At 38.0% G+C, this 16,981-nt stretch overlaps 1 protein-coding gene across 3 annotated transcripts in view; it reads left to right on the top strand.

The window, feature by feature from the left end:
* Window positions 1–16,763, top strand: part of LOC104145893 (transducin-like enhancer protein 4) — a 109,840-nt gene extending 93,077 nt beyond the window's left edge. For 2 of the 3 annotated variants that reach the window (XM_068925254.1, XM_068925255.1), the window contains exons 9-20: window positions 2,373–2,492; window positions 3,048–3,101; window positions 3,764–3,916; window positions 5,173–5,305; window positions 5,538–5,728; window positions 5,919–5,995; window positions 9,603–9,852; window positions 10,853–11,100; window positions 12,033–12,180; window positions 12,716–12,866; window positions 13,179–13,255; window positions 15,059–16,763. In XM_068925254.1, coding sequence (XP_068781355.1) covers window positions 2,373–2,492; window positions 3,048–3,101; window positions 3,764–3,916; window positions 5,173–5,305; window positions 5,538–5,728; window positions 5,919–5,995; window positions 9,603–9,852; window positions 10,853–11,100; window positions 12,033–12,180; window positions 12,716–12,866; window positions 13,179–13,255; window positions 15,059–15,166 — 1,710 coding nt within the window. In that variant the 3' untranslated portion in view covers window positions 15,167–16,763. The remainder of the gene's footprint in view (window positions 1–2,372; window positions 2,493–3,047; window positions 3,102–3,763; window positions 3,917–5,172; window positions 5,306–5,537; window positions 5,729–5,918; window positions 5,996–9,602; window positions 9,853–10,852; window positions 11,101–12,032; window positions 12,181–12,715; window positions 12,867–13,178; window positions 13,256–15,058) is intronic. The other variant, XR_011137378.1, reaches the window with a different exon arrangement.
* Window positions 16,764–16,981: the final 218 nt, after the last annotated feature.

Below are 16,981 nucleotides of genomic sequence, written 5' to 3' on the forward strand. Positions count from 1 at the left end.
CAAGATTTTTTTCATGTTGATACCAAGTCTGATCAGTCTTTGAAACAATAAAACTATTAAGCAGTACACATTGCCCCAGTGCCCAATGTGGTGCTCATCCTTTATGTGCTAGTGATAATTGACTACTTTATCATTCTAGTAGGGAGCTTTAATTTATTACTTTATTAACCAGTGAAATCAAAGATTAAAGTGGTATCTATAGCACATAGCTAACTGGATTGTGAAAAATGAAACTATATGGTTTCAAATTTATGAAAATAAATAAGTGCAGTAGTTTAATTCTTTAGACACCACTCTAATTTGTAGTTTACTGATGATTATTTTTCTTTGTTTTAAGGCAAATTGCTTTCTGTATGGCGAAGTTGAGAAATAATGAATTGAATTCACATTACAAGCTACTGCCTCCCAAATTGTAAATGAATATAAATGTAATAGTATACTGTTAAAATCTCTTGCAAAAGACTATGCTATATTCTTGCAGTAAACAAATACATTTCTCAAGCCATCAGTTCGTTTAATGTTGCATTTTTACTTGGTCCTTATTTTAAGGGCTTCTGAGCCTACTGTCACCACTGTCTCTAAATGCCTTAACATGTGTTGTCTATTCAGAGCAAACAATAGCACTTTTAATTTTTTTTTTTTTACAGCATAATATTTGATTATAATGGCCTGCTTTAAATCTAAATCGGTGAGCACATTTTAAGATGTATTTGTGCAGGATAGGAAATCCTCGTCTACTATTTTATAATGTCGGAGGAGAGAAGGATGGAGGGAAACTGGAAAGACACAGGCTGCATTCAGCACTAGCTTTGTTTTAAAATTTCCATTTCCCTTCAGCACTGTTAATGATTGACAGTCAAAAATAGAAAATTTCTGTGAAATCCACCACTCGTTAATCTGAACTGCTGTTAACAACAGTTGGAAATTTTAGAGAAGTGACGTGGAGACCAGGACCTTGGTGCTCCACAACGTGGAGAAAATTTTCTCTCGTGTGACTGGAGCAAGTGTTTTTGATCCTTACCAGAAGTTTGTGGTGTAATAGGTCAAGGAAAAGAAGTAATTCAGCAAGAGTGATGGAGCAGAAGTTGCATAATTTAAATATTAATTTCTTGTTTTGCATTCCTGGTAGTAGCTGTAAAATAAGCTTAGGTGTACACTTAAACAAAAAAAAAATTAGTGTGGAGTATTGTACAGTTTTATGCAAAACAATAGCTGGCCACATGCATGGAAAAGAACCCCAGAATCAGTGTTTCTGGATGAGGAGAAAGGACTGAAATCCAGCAGTAAGGACTTATTTCATTACTTTTTTTTTTCTTTTTTTACCCCCTTATGTAAGGAGGATAGAGAGAGGGGAAACAGCAGGGTTTCAATTGAGAATTACTTTCATCTTCATTTCTGTCAGGTCTAATTCTGCAAAATGCCTGAACACATCCTTATTTCTGTATGTTTAACCATTGACTTCAGCATGAGATAAAGTTTAGTGTGTGTTTAAATGCTTCTTTGAATTAGGGCCAAACCTGATGCTGCTGGTAGAATCAATCCTAGAGGAAACTTGGGATCTTTCATTTCTTCCTTGTTTGTATATCAAGATACAGACTCAACCAAGCTCTGGAAATAGGGTAGGAGTTGATAAATGTTGCCTTTCTTGTTTAAAGTAGTAGAGTAGAATTGTAGGAGGACAATGCGCAAAGTACAAATTATCTTCCTTTCTCACCTGTCTCTTCAGTGTGCTCTGTAATAACCATTACTCAGGTAGGGCTGCAGAACAGGGAGAGACTGCTGGAGCTGCTGTGTTCCTGCCTACTGCAGGGACCTGACAGCCTGTAATTGTATAAGGTTTCAGATTAAAATGAGTTAGGTGTTTGCCTCCACTGCTTTCTCCTGTTGCAAGACTGTTATTGGACCTTGCTTCTCTCCTTGCCAGAAATCTTCTCTCAAATGTTTGCTGGAGCATGACTTGCCTTGAATCATCTTTGTTGTTCTCCTTGATTTCCTTCCCCCTGCCCCTGGAGATTAGTATTGAATTAACCCTGAATATTTATCAAGTAAACAAGCCAAAGCCAGGCCAACATACAGTATTCATAAAATGGTCCAAGGTAGCTCTACATTCATCCTATTAACACTGCAGTTATCAACTATTCAATGAACCGTTAATTGATCTCCTTTATCTGTGCCTCTTGCAACGCATTGTACGCTCTCAATGTAAAAAAATTTGCTGGGTAGCTTTCACTAATTAAAACCCAAAGCGCTGTCCATCAGAACAACTTCAAAGGTTAAATTGTATTAAGGGATAGTGACAAATGAACCACTATTTTGAATGAGCATCCGATGATGTTTCTTTCTGTCTCGGTCTCTCCCTCTTCTAACTGCAGAGCTCTTCTGTATCTCCATCAGCCAGTTTCAGAACAACAGAAAAGCACAGAAACTCAACAGATTACTCTTCAGACAGTAAAAAACAGAAAACAGAAGAGAAGGAAATAGCAGCTCGTTATGTGAGTAAAGCATTTACATTTGGCATCGCTGAACTTGTGTCCTCCATAGCTTTACCAATTTTCTACTGCATACCTAATTTTAAATTTGCAGTTCAAATTTTAACAGGTACTTGCTGTCTGCATTTATCATTATGCTGGGTGGAAGGCTGAGGTGCTTGGGATTTATAGTATTTTTGACCATATAAATACAGAACACCTGAAGGCAGGTGACAAGAGGATGGAGCCTTTGGCTGGAACTCAGTAGCTCTGGAGTGTGGCATGGTGCTGCTTCTCAGTGCTGTGCAACTTTGGACAAGTATTTTCATCTTCTGTCTTCATTTGCTTATGTGAAAACTGGGAAGAATGCTACAGCTTTGATACCTATTGAGAAGAAGCACTATAGGAGACCTAAATATTAGAATTTTATTACCATATAAAGCTAGGTAAAAGTAAAGGCTATATTACATAGCTTGTGAGCAGCTTTGTATTTCATCAGATTTTTCTTTGTACTTCAGTGACTTCATATATTATATAATGTGTTATATATTTTTTACACATTGTGATTTGTCATTGCAGGACAGTGATGGTGAAAAGAGTGATGACAACTTGGTAGTTGATGTTTCCAATGAGGTACACACAATGCTATTTTTGGTACCTTATAATAGCAAGGGGGGGGCAGGTCTTCAGTGGTTTCCATGCATATTAGATATATGAATAAGACTGCAGTCTTTGCCTTCACAAAGGAGCTTGAAATTCCTGAGGGAATCCAGTCAGGTCATCTTTCTGTAGAAAGCAAATCAGATCTGTAACACTTTTTTCTACAAAGGAGCTTTTGTTCCTTGCACAAACCAGAAGTCTACTTTGAGATATTTGAAGCCAGCCCAGCACAACAAATAAGATGCTGCTTGTAGTGGTATCTGTGTTTTCTTTCACTCTGGTCTTGACTTCTTTTGCAAACTTAGTCAGGACAGCCAAGTGCCTCAGTTTGCCACCTGAAAAATGAGAATTACTAGCCTATTTCAATATCCGAAGGTTTATAACATTATTTTTTCATGGTTAATGACATTAAATGTTAAGAACTTCTGTAAAAATAGTTTTCTTGGATTATCCATCTTGATTTTACAATTTTATCAGCTAAATCACTTAAAGATTGAAGGAACATGCCACCTTTTAGGGCAGATCTTCACTCCGAAGTGTGACTTGCTAAAGACAAGCATTAGTGGCTACTATGAGTGAGTTTGTTTGTTTTGGATTTTTGTGTTGTTTTTATACTAACCCATGTTGATGTTTAGGATCCTTCCTCTCCCCGAGGGAGCCCAGCACACTCTCCACGGGAGAATGGCTTGGACAAGACTCGACTGCTGAAGAAAGATGCACCAATTAGTCCTGCATCTATTGCATCCTCCAGCAGTACTCCTTCCTCCAAATCCAAAGAACTTAGCCTTGTAAGTGCTTCTGAATGTTCCTGACCTGTGATAAGATAATGAAACACATGTTAACCAGATTTGTATCTGGACACAATTTGGATTTCTAAAGCTATCAGTAAAACGCTATGAAAAATCAGTATAAAATTCCTTTAATTTCTGTTTTCAGGGAATTTAATGAAATACTAAGGAGAAAGTCCACAACCTTTTTTGGGATGGGAAGAGGTTATTTTAACTGCTGGTGTGGATAGATGGTGAATGTTCTGTGCTGAGAGATGTTTTTCTCCTCTCCCATATGAAAAACTGTCATTCTGAGAATAAATAAGAGTACACAAGGGTTCCTTGAGCTGTTTTCTTCTGCTGTGGTTTATAGCAAATTCAGTTCCCTTCTTGGATGTGATTTGCTTGTTAGCTTTGTTTGAATTACTAGGCCATATACAACAACAATAATTTTTATTTTCCATCTAAAAAGTAATCTGTCATTTACAAGAGCCTTCCTTGACTCGCATCACAAATCACAATGCAAAAAAGAGCTGCCTGCAAGTTGGGGGTGTTCTTGCCTTTCCTGTTTGTGGCTGTAGTTAATCACATTTTTGAGCTGCACTGTAACTCCTCTCATAGTTCTTTGCAGGTCAAGGTACATGATTATTTAAAAAAAATAAAATAAAAAAATAAAACCCTAAAGTGATGGTAGTGCTCAGGAAAGGTGATAGAATGACAGGTTCAGACCCAGGAGTCAGCTGTTTGTCAGATGAACAAGTTCCTCACAAGAGTGGCACTGTGCAGTTCCTGACTTTATACCCATCACTGTCTCCATCCTATGTTATCAGACCACATTTGGGGATGAGTTCTTGGTTGGTTGTGGATTTTCTTTGCTTTTCTCATCCACCAGGCAGTGGTGGATGAGAAACTCACAGAAACTCATAATGTGAACAGGTCCACTATGAGCAGACTGAGACCACCAACAGATTTTGCATATGCTGATAATATAATTGTCAGATGGTAATGATTTTCAGTCATTGACCTTATTCTGAATCATACTGTTGACTCAAATGAGGAAAGCTGTGAAGGCTATAGTTAATTCCCAAAGCCATTCCATCCTTTTAAGTGTCTCTGCATGCTTCTCTTCATTGCCAATGACTATTCAAACCAAAACCCAGGTTTCACTAATCATACCACACTCCAGTTGACATCTGCTCTCTTTCTAGCCACAGGTTAAGAAGCCAGAAAGTGAAATAACTGATCAACTATCTTTCATTATCTTTTTTGATTATTAGAATGAGAAATCTACCACACCTGTATCTAAATCAAATACCCCAACTCCACGGACTGACGCTCCAACTCCAGGCAGCAATTCCACTCCCGGATTAAGGCCTGTGCCTGGCAAGCCCCCCGGTGTTGACCCACTAGGTTTGTATCAGTATATTCAAAACTATATGAAACTATAACCATTCATCCCTAAGCAGTTTCCCTTTAAATCTACAGTGACAAAGCTGTATATCACAGCTGCTTAAACCCAATGCTGAGCTGGTTCTTCAGCATTTTAACACAGCATTTCAATGCAGCATATCTTTTTTACTGCTTGCCAAATTTATATTTGATCTGTCTATGTTGGGCTGGCTCTCTTCTTTGCCCTCTATAGCTTCAGGTTTAAGGACGCCTATGGCAGTGCCATGTCCTTACCCTACTCCGTTTGGGATTGTGCCACATGCCAGTATGAACGGTGAGCTGACCAGCCCAGGAGCTGCCTATGCCGGTCTACACAACATTTCCCCTCAAATGAGTGCAGCAGCTGCAGCAGCAGCAGCCGCAGCTTATGGGAGATCTCCAGTGGTAAGCGTTTGCCGCTACTGTGTTTGAGAATGAGAGCAGTTTATGTTAAATGTATGACCTGTGGGGTTAAATCTGGTTCAATCTGTTTGTAATTTGGGGAGTATGCTATGGAAGATATGGACTAAACTGTCTTCTTTTGCATAACTCCATCTTTAATACACCTTTTTGTTTTGCTTGGGGAAAACTACAGGTTGGTTTTGATCCCCATCATCACATGCGAGTCCCAGGCATCCCTCCCAATCTCACAGGCATCCCAGGAGGAAAACCGTGAGTATCAAACAGTCAACTTTAAAAGTTAATCATCTATTTAAGTTGTATTCCCTTGCCAGTTGGAATTCCCTTTAGCTACTGAAAATTATTGTAAGAATAAATATAGCCATTTAGCAAGGGAAGAAAAAACACTGTTCAATCTTAAAATTATATTTGTAAATTTGTTTTAAAGGCTAATTGCAGCCGACAAGTACTGGGTGGTATAGAATAAGAAGAGATGATGATAAATGGAGAAGGAAGCTGAACTTCCAGGTGTTGCATGCTGAATCTGACTGGTTGGTTTAATATAGAAATGCAAAATGGAATGTGATCTTGACTTTCCATCTCTGCCATACTCTGCCTCTCAGGTTAAGAAATAATTTATTTGTTCACAAAAGCCTTGCAATCACTTGCAAACTTATCAGCTACTATAAACAGCAATGTGCAGAGAAAGGAACACTGAAATGTTTTGTTTGATTGAAAATACTGGAAAGAATTATGATATCATAATGTTCAAATTCATCCTTGATGGAACTGACTGTAAAAGGTGACCTACTCTACCAGACTTCACTTGTTGTGAGCCTAGGAAAAAGAATTACACAGATATGAAGAACTCTCTACTTGCATCCCTCTGGAGTTAGAGAGGGCAAAAACAAAAAAAAAACCAGTGATGCAAACCATATTGATCCAGATTTTATGTAAGGGTCCTCAAGTTCACTTACCAGGCAGTCCAGTTGAGGTGTGTGACACTTACAAGAAACTGTGACCAGCTAATATTGGAGGGGTTGAAAGGCAGCGGATGTAGTTTGTGCCATTCATTCTCTCTCTGTCTTATGTATGAATGTGTTTGTGGAGGAAGGGGGTGAGGGGAATATTCACACACCTGCATGCATGTGAATAAATGCATACACTTGCCTGCCTGTGTGCTTGCAGACGCACAAGATTAATAACATATAATGGGAAAAGTGATCAATGCTAGTTCCTATAAGTTTTCTTACATGAATGTGTAACCTGCATCCTACTCTTTCAGACTTCACACATTGGTTATCACCTCAGTTTGCTCTTCTGCTAGTTACTCTGCCCTAGCATATGGCTGCATAAAATGATTTTGGAACTTGGTGCACAGTAGTTTCTAGGATCAGGTGTTTGGATTAAAAATTCTGCAGGGCAGAGATCTTCATCCTACACATGCAATGGGTACACAGAAATTTCCTGACATAATGTTCAAATATTCTTAATGTTCAAGCTCATCCTTGGTAGATCTAGTGGCCCAGAAAAGGTGACCTACTCTGCCAGGCTTTGCTCATTGTGACCTTAGAAAGGAAAATTCTACAGATGTGGAGACTACCCTACTCGTGTCCTCCTTGAGTTGGAGAGGGGGGGGAAAAAAATGATGTGATGCAAATTGAAACCAAACCAGTCAAAGATCTGTTGCATCTCAAAGGCTTCTGAACTGCATTGGCATATTGATGACTGTTTTAAAGGACAGTTGCAGCTAAATGTTTGTCAACTGTAGAGATTGACACCTTTGAAATCTATGGTCATTTTATCATGATCACATTGATTTTCTTCATCTTACGTGCAGTATTTTTCACAGCTATTGTTCGGGATTGTTTTTCTCTCATTTACTCTTCCTTTTCCCTTAAAGCAAAAGTTGTGTAAATTCTCCACACTGAGTGTTTGCTGAAATGGAATGAGCAGTGTGTGGCGCATCAGGGATCTAGCTGACTAATAATTCTCTAGTTTTGAGATGCATCAGAAAGTTGAGGATAGTACAATACATAAATAGAAGAGGTAGCTAATACAAAAAGAAGGAAAAAAATGTTCATCAGGTGTTTATAGTGTCAGATATTTGTAAGATATTTAGAATACTTCAAACAAGCAACATGTAGAAGCAACAGTTTAATCACAGATGCTGGTATGGAATGATGAATAGGGTGAGAATAATGTAGTCACAGATCACTAGAACTAAGCTTTATTTTTCTAATTGTTCAAATATGTTCCCTATGTACTTTACGAGCATGGTAAAAATCCCTGTGCCTAATGAAAACATCATATATTAAGTGCTCAGCATGACTCTGCAGAGTGACTGAAACTTTATACAGAAATTAGAAAGGATGATAAAAAAGTTACACTTGTCTTGTTACAGATTTCAGATCACCATCTGCTTCTTTTTTTAGTACCTTTACTGCAGGAAAAGGAATTAAGGAGATGATGATCTTTCAGATTTCTGTAGTGATAATTGAACTCAAAATTCCACTCAATATAGACAGTTTGCTTCTTCTAACAACCACAGAAATCTGTCCTACCCTTTCCTGAATGTGTTTAATGTCAAAAAATGGAGAATGATGATATGATCTGTCACTCAGACCTGCCAGAACAAGAAACAAAGGGCAGGATTAGGAGAGAGTGAAAAGCTCTGGGAATAGGGCAGAAAGGTGAAAATGCAGTTGTATTCTGCTGAAAATTATTGTTCTAATATTAATGCAGTGTGAATCTTAAATAACAAATGAAATGGTTGAATTCTGAAGAAGGCAGACTTCAGTGACTTTCAAGCAACAATTAAGGAAACATTTCTAAGCATTCTGATAAAATGGTATTTTTGTGAGCTATTCTCATCCTTGCCATTGTGACAATGGATTTTTCATTAGTACTGCTGTGGGTTTTTTTAGGCCTAAGGAAATTAAAGCCTTCCATTAAGTGCATGTTTGTATGTGTAGGTGAACCCTCTTATAAAGTTTGTGCTCTGTAATAGACATCTTGTTCTTAGATGCTTCCTGACACATCACAACTTCACAACCTAAGTGCTCTCCTCAGAAAATATTTTGAGATGAAGCTGTTGATAGGTCATTCACAGGTCATTCACAGGTGGCATAACTGGCAGTCACACAACACATTCTTTCTCAGTGAGAGTCCTGATTCTGGCAAGAGAAATTGGGGTTTGTGGTTGTTGTGTCAGTTTAAAAAAAAAAAAACCCAGTGTGTTTTTGCTAGTCTGTCGTATGATGGCAGTGGTTTCGGTGCACCCTTACAATTTCCCTTGAGCCATGTGGGACCCTTGGTACCATTCAGGGCAGCTTGGCAGCACTCTGGCTCCTGCATGCTCCCTGAAGTTCACACGTTAGAGTCAATAAGGGAACAACCAAATGTCCCCAGGCACTCGGCACCCCCTAATGTTCTGCAACAGCCAGCTTACTATTTCTGTCTTCCCGGGGGGCCCTAATCTGATCTTTCTTCCCTTCTCTGTATGTGGTGTTCTCTCCATGCACTGGAATTTAAGAATAGTATCATGTATCCTCGCTCATGCCAGAAATCATAGCTGCGCGAGTTGTAAAAGCTCATTTGTTTGGTAGATGGTCCTTGACTTGCCGCATCAGAAGGAAAAGTACCCAAGTGTATGCTCCAAGATCCATACTTTAGGTATCTAAGTAATTTTGTTCTTCAAATTAGTGTAAAAATTGCAAAAGGAGGTAGGCATACAGTCTGAATCCCCACAATGGAAAATGATAGGCTGTTGATGTGTATGCACATGTACCACACACGCATCTTGTTCTCTCTTCTGAAAGAGGCTTGAAGAACAGCTTAAATCACTGTCCTTCCCCTCTCACCTTTTTTTTTTCTTTAGAGCATATTCATTTCATGTAAGTGCAGATGGTCAGATGCAGCCTGTACCTTTCCCTCCCGATGCCCTCATTGGTCCAGGGATCCCTCGCCATGCCCGTCAGATCAACACACTGAACCATGGGGAAGTCGTGTGTGCAGTTACCATCAGCAACCCCACAAGACACGTGTACACAGGTGGGAAGGGGTGTGTCAAAGTCTGGGATATCAGCCACCCTGGCAACAAGAGCCCTGTCTCTCAACTGGACTGCCTGGTAAGTGAACAGCTACATATGACAGCGGAAGAAGGTAGCAGGTTGTGTTAAGATTGAAATTGTACTGTTAAGGTACAAAAAGTAGTGGCTATCTGAGTGCTGTCATTGATATCAAAGCTTGATCTTCCATTTGTAATTTTGTTGTTTCTTCTAGGACTGAGTTTGAACTACATTCCTTGTAGTACTTGTGCCCTCCCCATGAATCAAAACATCCTTAATATCCTAAGACTGTAGATTGTGTTGGTAGGGGGAAAGATCAAAGACAGCACAGTAGATATTGTTTATAAACTTTGACATTTGTTGGCAATCTTAAAGCTTGATATCCTATCGTGCTAAAAATTGCTGTCTTGCAGCTGCATTCTCAGAGAATATTTGAAGCTTGTGTCACATATTTTGTATCTTTGTATGTGTAAATGCATTGCCCTGTCTTAATGTGGCAATTAAAAATATCCCTGAGTGTTTGCAAATTATTTGTGCTAACAAGATGAACCATTGTTAGCAGCTTTTTTTTGTTTCATTTACCAGTTCTTGGTAAGATGTTGCTTCTTGTTACAGAGGCTGTTAAATGAGAATTGTGCAGCATGTGTAGACATATAATGAATTTTGCTACATAAATTGCTACACAAATGAAGAAAATTGCCCAAATATTTTTCTCTGACATCTCCTAGATGGTGGCAGCAAGTCTCATTGCAACAGAGGGTGAGGTGTGCAGGGAATTTGGTACTCCCCTATGCCGGGAGGTTAATGTGCTGAAATAAACAGAGTATGAAAACGTAACTTTCTACACAAGCTGTTGAATGCAGCTATCTTGAATTATTTGGGGTTGGGTTCAGGCCTTTGCATGTAATTTTCTGGCATTGATACACTTTATCATTGTCATAAGTACAAATGGCTCATTAAAACCAGGAGAGAATACAATACTTTTATGGATTTCTGCTCTCTTGTTAATGCTGTTTTCCTTTCCTCATGAGTAATCTCTTGATGACTTCTGTCTCCGCAGAACAGAGATAACTACATCCGTTCCTGCAGATTGCTCCCAGATGGCCGCACCCTGATTGTTGGTGGGGAAGCCAGCACGTTATCCATTTGGGACCTGGCAGCTCCAACTCCACGGATTAAAGCAGAGCTGACATCATCTGCTCCAGCTTGCTATGCCCTAGCTATCAGCCCTGATTCCAAGGTCTGCTTCTCTTGCTGTAGTGATGGGAACATTGCAGTGTGGGATCTGCATAACCAGACTTTAGTAAGGTAGGTCGACAGAACTGGATCATCAGGTTGTGAAGAATTAATTAGACATAGCATTACATGCTCTTCTACTTAAATATGCGCTTGTCTTAATGGTGTCAACTGAACTACTTTCAGTATTTCATCACTAGGCAATAACCATGGTAATATCTCGATAAGATTGTATGTGATTGTTTATAGGTTTTGAGAGTTTCATAATTCCAGGCCCATTGAGCAGCCCCAGAACTATAATTGCCTAAGATCAGCTGGTGTTGACATTGCTGGGGGTTCTTTGAACAGATGGGTTCCTTTGTTTTCATGCAGTACACTGTGCTCACACACCATTCTCTTTAATCAGTGCTCTAGCAAGTATGTCTTGGGTAAACGTGTGTAGATCACTGCATTGCACACTTCAACATCTTGGGAATATGAGTTGCTGCTCTACACCAATATACAGATAGCTAGGAGCCAGTAGTACAGAGCTTCTGTATACACTACTGCGCTGTGTAATATAGTATTTCAGTATTACGTGTAGAGGTGGGCTTTTACCAGCTGATGCTCCTCCCATTTAGACTTCTCTGTTTTAAACCTTGCCATCTTAAAACAAGTGAATTTTTACTATTGTGCTGCATTCCTTCATGGGGAATGTGGTATTTCCTGTCAAATGGTGAATATCACACAGTCAGCAGCAAAGATCCCCAGGATATCTGACTCTTAATGTGTGCTTCTCAAAATCAAATTAGTGCTCAGCTGTCTGGCCTGATTGCTTCATAAATTCATCACAAAATTCACATGGTTGTCTCAGGAATTTAATCTGAAATTGCTCTTAGAATCTATGTTACAGTTGTCTTTAATGGATGTGTGTACAAGGCTGAAACAAAAACGAGGTATTCTGAGTACATGCTCAGAACTGACTGTTTCCAATGTGAGAATGTATCTTCTTTTGGTATTTTCAGGCAATTTCAGGGCCACACAGATGGAGCCAGCTGTATTGACATTTCTAATGATGGCACCAAACTATGGACGGGAGGCTTGGACAATACAGTCAGATCCTGGGACCTCAGAGAAGGGAGACAGCTACAACAACATGACTTTACATCACAGGTTCAATCTCAGAAGCTTTGGCATGTTAAGAAAAATCTGTTGTAGTTTTCTAAAACACACTTTTTTAAAAAAGCAGACTCAAAGAGAACTCCAAAATAATTTTTCACTTAGTCTCACACACTTCTTTTTTTAATATGGCAGTTAAACACCTTTCTGGATTATGACTCTATTTGACAGATTAGTGCTTCTCCCATGAGAGCAGTGGAGAATTGTTTTTGTAAAAGAATTGCCAGATTAAAGTGTTCCTGTGCATAATCTGTTACCGTTTCTGTAGATCCTCGTTCAAAAATATTTTGAAATGCTGTCAGATAAGCTAGGACATTAACTTTTGCTTTGCTATTACAGTTTTAATTGAACTTTGTTTACATGAACTAATTTATCTTGATTACTATAATAATTGGATTAGCATGTTTTTAAAACTGTGTAGCAGATGAAAATGTGTTTTTTGCATAGTGTTAACAGTGTAGCAGGAGTCGGGTTTGAATATCTCAAGCTCATTCCTTACTGATTGAAGCATGTGCTGTGTTAATTCCAGATCTTCTCATTGGGCTATTGTCCAACTGGTGAATGGTTGGCAGTAGGAATGGAGAACAGTAACGTTGAGGTGCTGCATGTTACTAAACCGGACAAGTATCAGCTGCATCTTCATGAGAGCTGTGTGTTGTCACTCAAATTTGCTCACTGTGGTAAGCAAAGCTTTCTTTGCCAGTATTTTTTCTCCTGAGAAATTTATTCAATATCACCTTTAAATAAAAACAGGGACGTTTAAAAACTAGATGTTAAGTTTAAGTATCAAAAAAAAAAAACATGACTGCTTTTTAGTACAAACTACTTATGTTGTGATTGAACATCTTAGCGTAACCAGATGAAGATGTGACTGTTTTTTGGATATGTTTTTCATTAATGTGTGGTTGAATTGTTTTTATGACTAATCTTTTTCTTGGGGTGCATTCTTTGAAAACAAAGCACAACTATAACATTTAAACAATTTATTGCAGGCAAATGGTTTGTAAGCACTGGAAAAGATAATCTTCTTAATGCCTGGAGAACACCTTATGGAGCCAGTATATTCCAGGTAATAATCTCCTAAAAGCTATTTTCCACATTACAGTGCACTAGAGCTACACTTCTCAGGGTCTGCCATTCGCTTAAGGAGTTCTTAAATGGAAATTCTTGGATAATTATTATGTTCCTTTAAGACTTTGTCTGTAATTAGAGAGGCATACACTTTTGTCCTTATTAGCATTTTAGTAATTTAGCTCTTACCATAAAGTAACCCTTTACTCTGAAATTGTTTTTAATACCCTTCTTTCTGAGCCTATATCTTTCTCACCTTCTTGTATGTATTGCTGTAATACAGCATCCAAGTCACATGATTAGCTTAGCATTCACTGAAGGTCCAAAATGTAGCTAAAATGATGAAAGGCATTCAACACGTGTATTTTTCATGGAGGAGACAAATTAAGGCTAATGAGTGCTTTCTCACAGCTTGTATGTTTTTGAAATATGTGGATAAATAACATTAAGATATCATACCTTGTATTAACACTGAAAAGTCAGTAGATTAAACAGGTGGACTCTTGAGCTAAAGACTTGATCCTTATAGAGGAGTCCTATCAAATGTAACTGGAAGTTGTAACCTTTCTCTAATCTTTAATCCCTCTATGCCCACTTTTATTAGAACTTCAGTGCCATTAAAGAAGAGTGGGATTTTGGGGATATCCCTCTCTTCTTCATCCTACAGATACCTCTATGCTGGGAATTTTTTGAACTGTGTTAATCCTGATATCGCTGGTTAAAAGGTCAGATCTCCACTATACTGATAACTGTAATGTCTCTGCCTTTTGGGACAGTGCAGTTTGCCTTGGTGCAAGAAATCTGAAGTCTGAGCTTTCTTAGTGGAGAGTATTCTGGAACAACCTCCCACAGAACGCCCAAATAATCCTTCCAAAAACATCTTCCTTAAAAATATGTAATTCCCCAATGCAGCCCTCTTAATGAGTCGTAGAGAAAGAAGCTGGTGTGCAGTGCACTAGAGGTTTCTTTGCGGGAACTGAGCATGACTGGGAAGTATTTAGCCCTTGCAGTGAAGGGCAGAAAAGAAAATGTGGGCATATGTTATACAGAGAAAACATGCACTAAAACTGCAAGTAAAATGTGACAGCATGCATACATATGCATCATCTCAGGAATGATCCATCTCCATGTTGATAGAAAAGCTGGGGGAGACAAAGCTACTGTAACCTGTCTTCCATTCACCTGCTGTATGCTGTTGCTCATGCTATTCCACCGTAGTATCTTTTCATATTTGCATCCTCCCTGGTAATGTAAATTCCTTTGTGCAAGGGTTTTGTCTTTTGTGTTGGAGAAATACTGATAGGAGATGTAGTTATTTCTGTGGAATCTTTGTTTCATGCCTATGGGTAGGTAGGGCTTTGTAGTGCTTCTCCATAAGGATTTCTGGTTTAAAACAAAAAAGAGGAGGAGGAGGAAGATGGCTTTTGATTAACTTTTATGCAAAGACTAACTTATAAAATTTTAATAAATATTCATTGCTTGTAAAGTGTATAGAAGGGACTGCTTGTTTTTTGTTTGATTGATAGGTTATCTCTAGTTCTATAGCATTAAATAAAACATTCACTTCCCTTTCTGCTGCCCTTTTTTGTTGCCATAGAGCTTTAGGTGAGACAAATTTGGAGAAATAGTCTTGTAACAAAAGCTGCCACCCTTTTACTTTTGCTTTGAATCTACAGTGGTGATATTTAAATGAGCTTTCCCTTGCATTCCCTCTCTATAAACTCTTCTGATTAATCTTCAAGTCCTTTTATGGATTGAAAATAATTAATTTATATGTATATATATATTTTTTTCCTTGTAGTCCAAAGAATCCTCATCTGTGCTTAGCTGTGATATCTCTGTGGATGACAAATACATTGTCACTGGCTCTGGGGACAAGAAGGCTACAGTCTATGAAGTTATTTATTAGAGACAAATCTGAATGCAGACAGGAGTCCTTCTTGTAGCACTTTGCTATGTATTCCTTTTTTTTTTCTTTCCCAAACTGAGAACTTAAATGCTTATCACAGTTGTGAAATTTATTTTTCCCCTTTTAACTTACTATTGAATTGTGAATGCTGATTAAGAACTTGTGATACCAAATCATCAGATATCTACTTGGAAGAAAATGGAATACTTAACAGTGAACTTGACTAATTATGTATTATAGTTGTAATGTATTTATTTTGTTTAAAGAAGGCTTTCTAACAATGAACTGACTAAATAAAGCTGTCTGGCCCGACTTTGGTTTGAAAGGTGCGTTGTATATTTTTTGGTTTTGCTGGTGGATGAAAGGAATTGGGGAGAAGGATGTTGTGGAGATAGTAAAAGCTACACTGAATGGACTCATAGATTCTAATTTTAAAAAATGGGGATTTTTTAGTCCTATTCTTGCATGAGGCCTCAAAGTATTATTACAGTATAATTACTTGGTGGGGAGATGCTGCAGTTTAACTATTTTAGACAGGCTTGGAAATTTAGGAAATTGCAACCTGTAGCCAATGATTTACATGCCTGTAATGAATGGCAAGTTCAGTTCACATCTAAATTAAATACCTTTTATGAGAATGTGCCAATTTATATATTTCCAATGTCAATATAGCATCTTGTGAACAGATTTGTTCTCAGTGCTTTTCTATTGATGAACATAAAGCGTTTTAGTGTCAATGTAATTTTTTTTTTTTTTAAATATAGCACCTCTCTCTGTTATATTGTAGAGAGAAGTACCATAAGTTGCCTCAAAGAATCACCTTTATTACTTCTGGACACTTTTGCCACGTTTCTTTGAAAAGGGAGATGTGTCTTTGGGCAATTTTTCAATTACAAGAGATTATGAAAAATATTTGATATATTCATTGGAAACTGCACTGAAATAAGGATGGATTCCTACCAATATACAAACTACAAAAGCAAGGACCTCTGAGGTAGGATTTACAAGAGCACTCATTCTGAAGTACAAAAAAGGAATGGATTCTCACTTGGGATAGGACTTGCTTTGTTTGTCACCAATTCAATCCAAGTCTTGATTGGATGTCTCCAAAATGGATGCAGGCTGAGCCATTGTGCCAGAGACATTGTGTTATCTTTTTATGTTCTTGTTGTCGCTGTTAAACTATGATCTGTGACTTTTTTTTTGAATGCTTTAAAAAAAATCTTTAAGTCTGTGGATCTGCTGATGTACAGTGCCTTTGCTGCTATGGATCAAAATCAAAAGACCCATGTAGATAAATCTTATTGTATAAGTAGAAAATTACTTAATTTCATACTAGAAATGGATTGATGCTGCAACTTAAAATGGACTGTTCATTGAAGTTCCAAATGTGATAGCAAAAAATGGTGTCTTAAGTGTTTAGTGTTTGATGTCATTAACAGTTTCGTAATGTTCTACAGCAAAGAAAAATTTTGATACTAAACTGTGTCATTGTACATAGTTCTAATGCATTGTATTGACCACCAGTACTTCTATAATGGTAGTTTATTGTTTGTGCATTCAGACTTTTTAAGCATTAAACATAAGTAACTTCTAAGATACACTTTTCTAAGTTTTTTCCCCACCACCCCCCCATCCTTTTTGCATATGCTAATCTCTATGTGTGCAGAGTGCAGTTTGTTATAAGGTGAACTGGCATTCAGTCATAGAGCATCCATACAGTATGGATGTTTTGAGATTTTATCATTGAGAGACAGTGTGTGTTTTTACAAAAATTTTCCCAGCAAAATCAATGAATTTAGAATTTCTCAAGTC

The sequence above is a fragment of the Struthio camelus genome, chromosome W, assembly GCF_040807025.1.
Source record: "Struthio camelus isolate bStrCam1 chromosome W, bStrCam1.hap1, whole genome shotgun sequence".
In the NCBI taxonomy this organism is placed as follows: domain Eukaryota; kingdom Metazoa; phylum Chordata; class Aves; order Struthioniformes; family Struthionidae; genus Struthio; species Struthio camelus.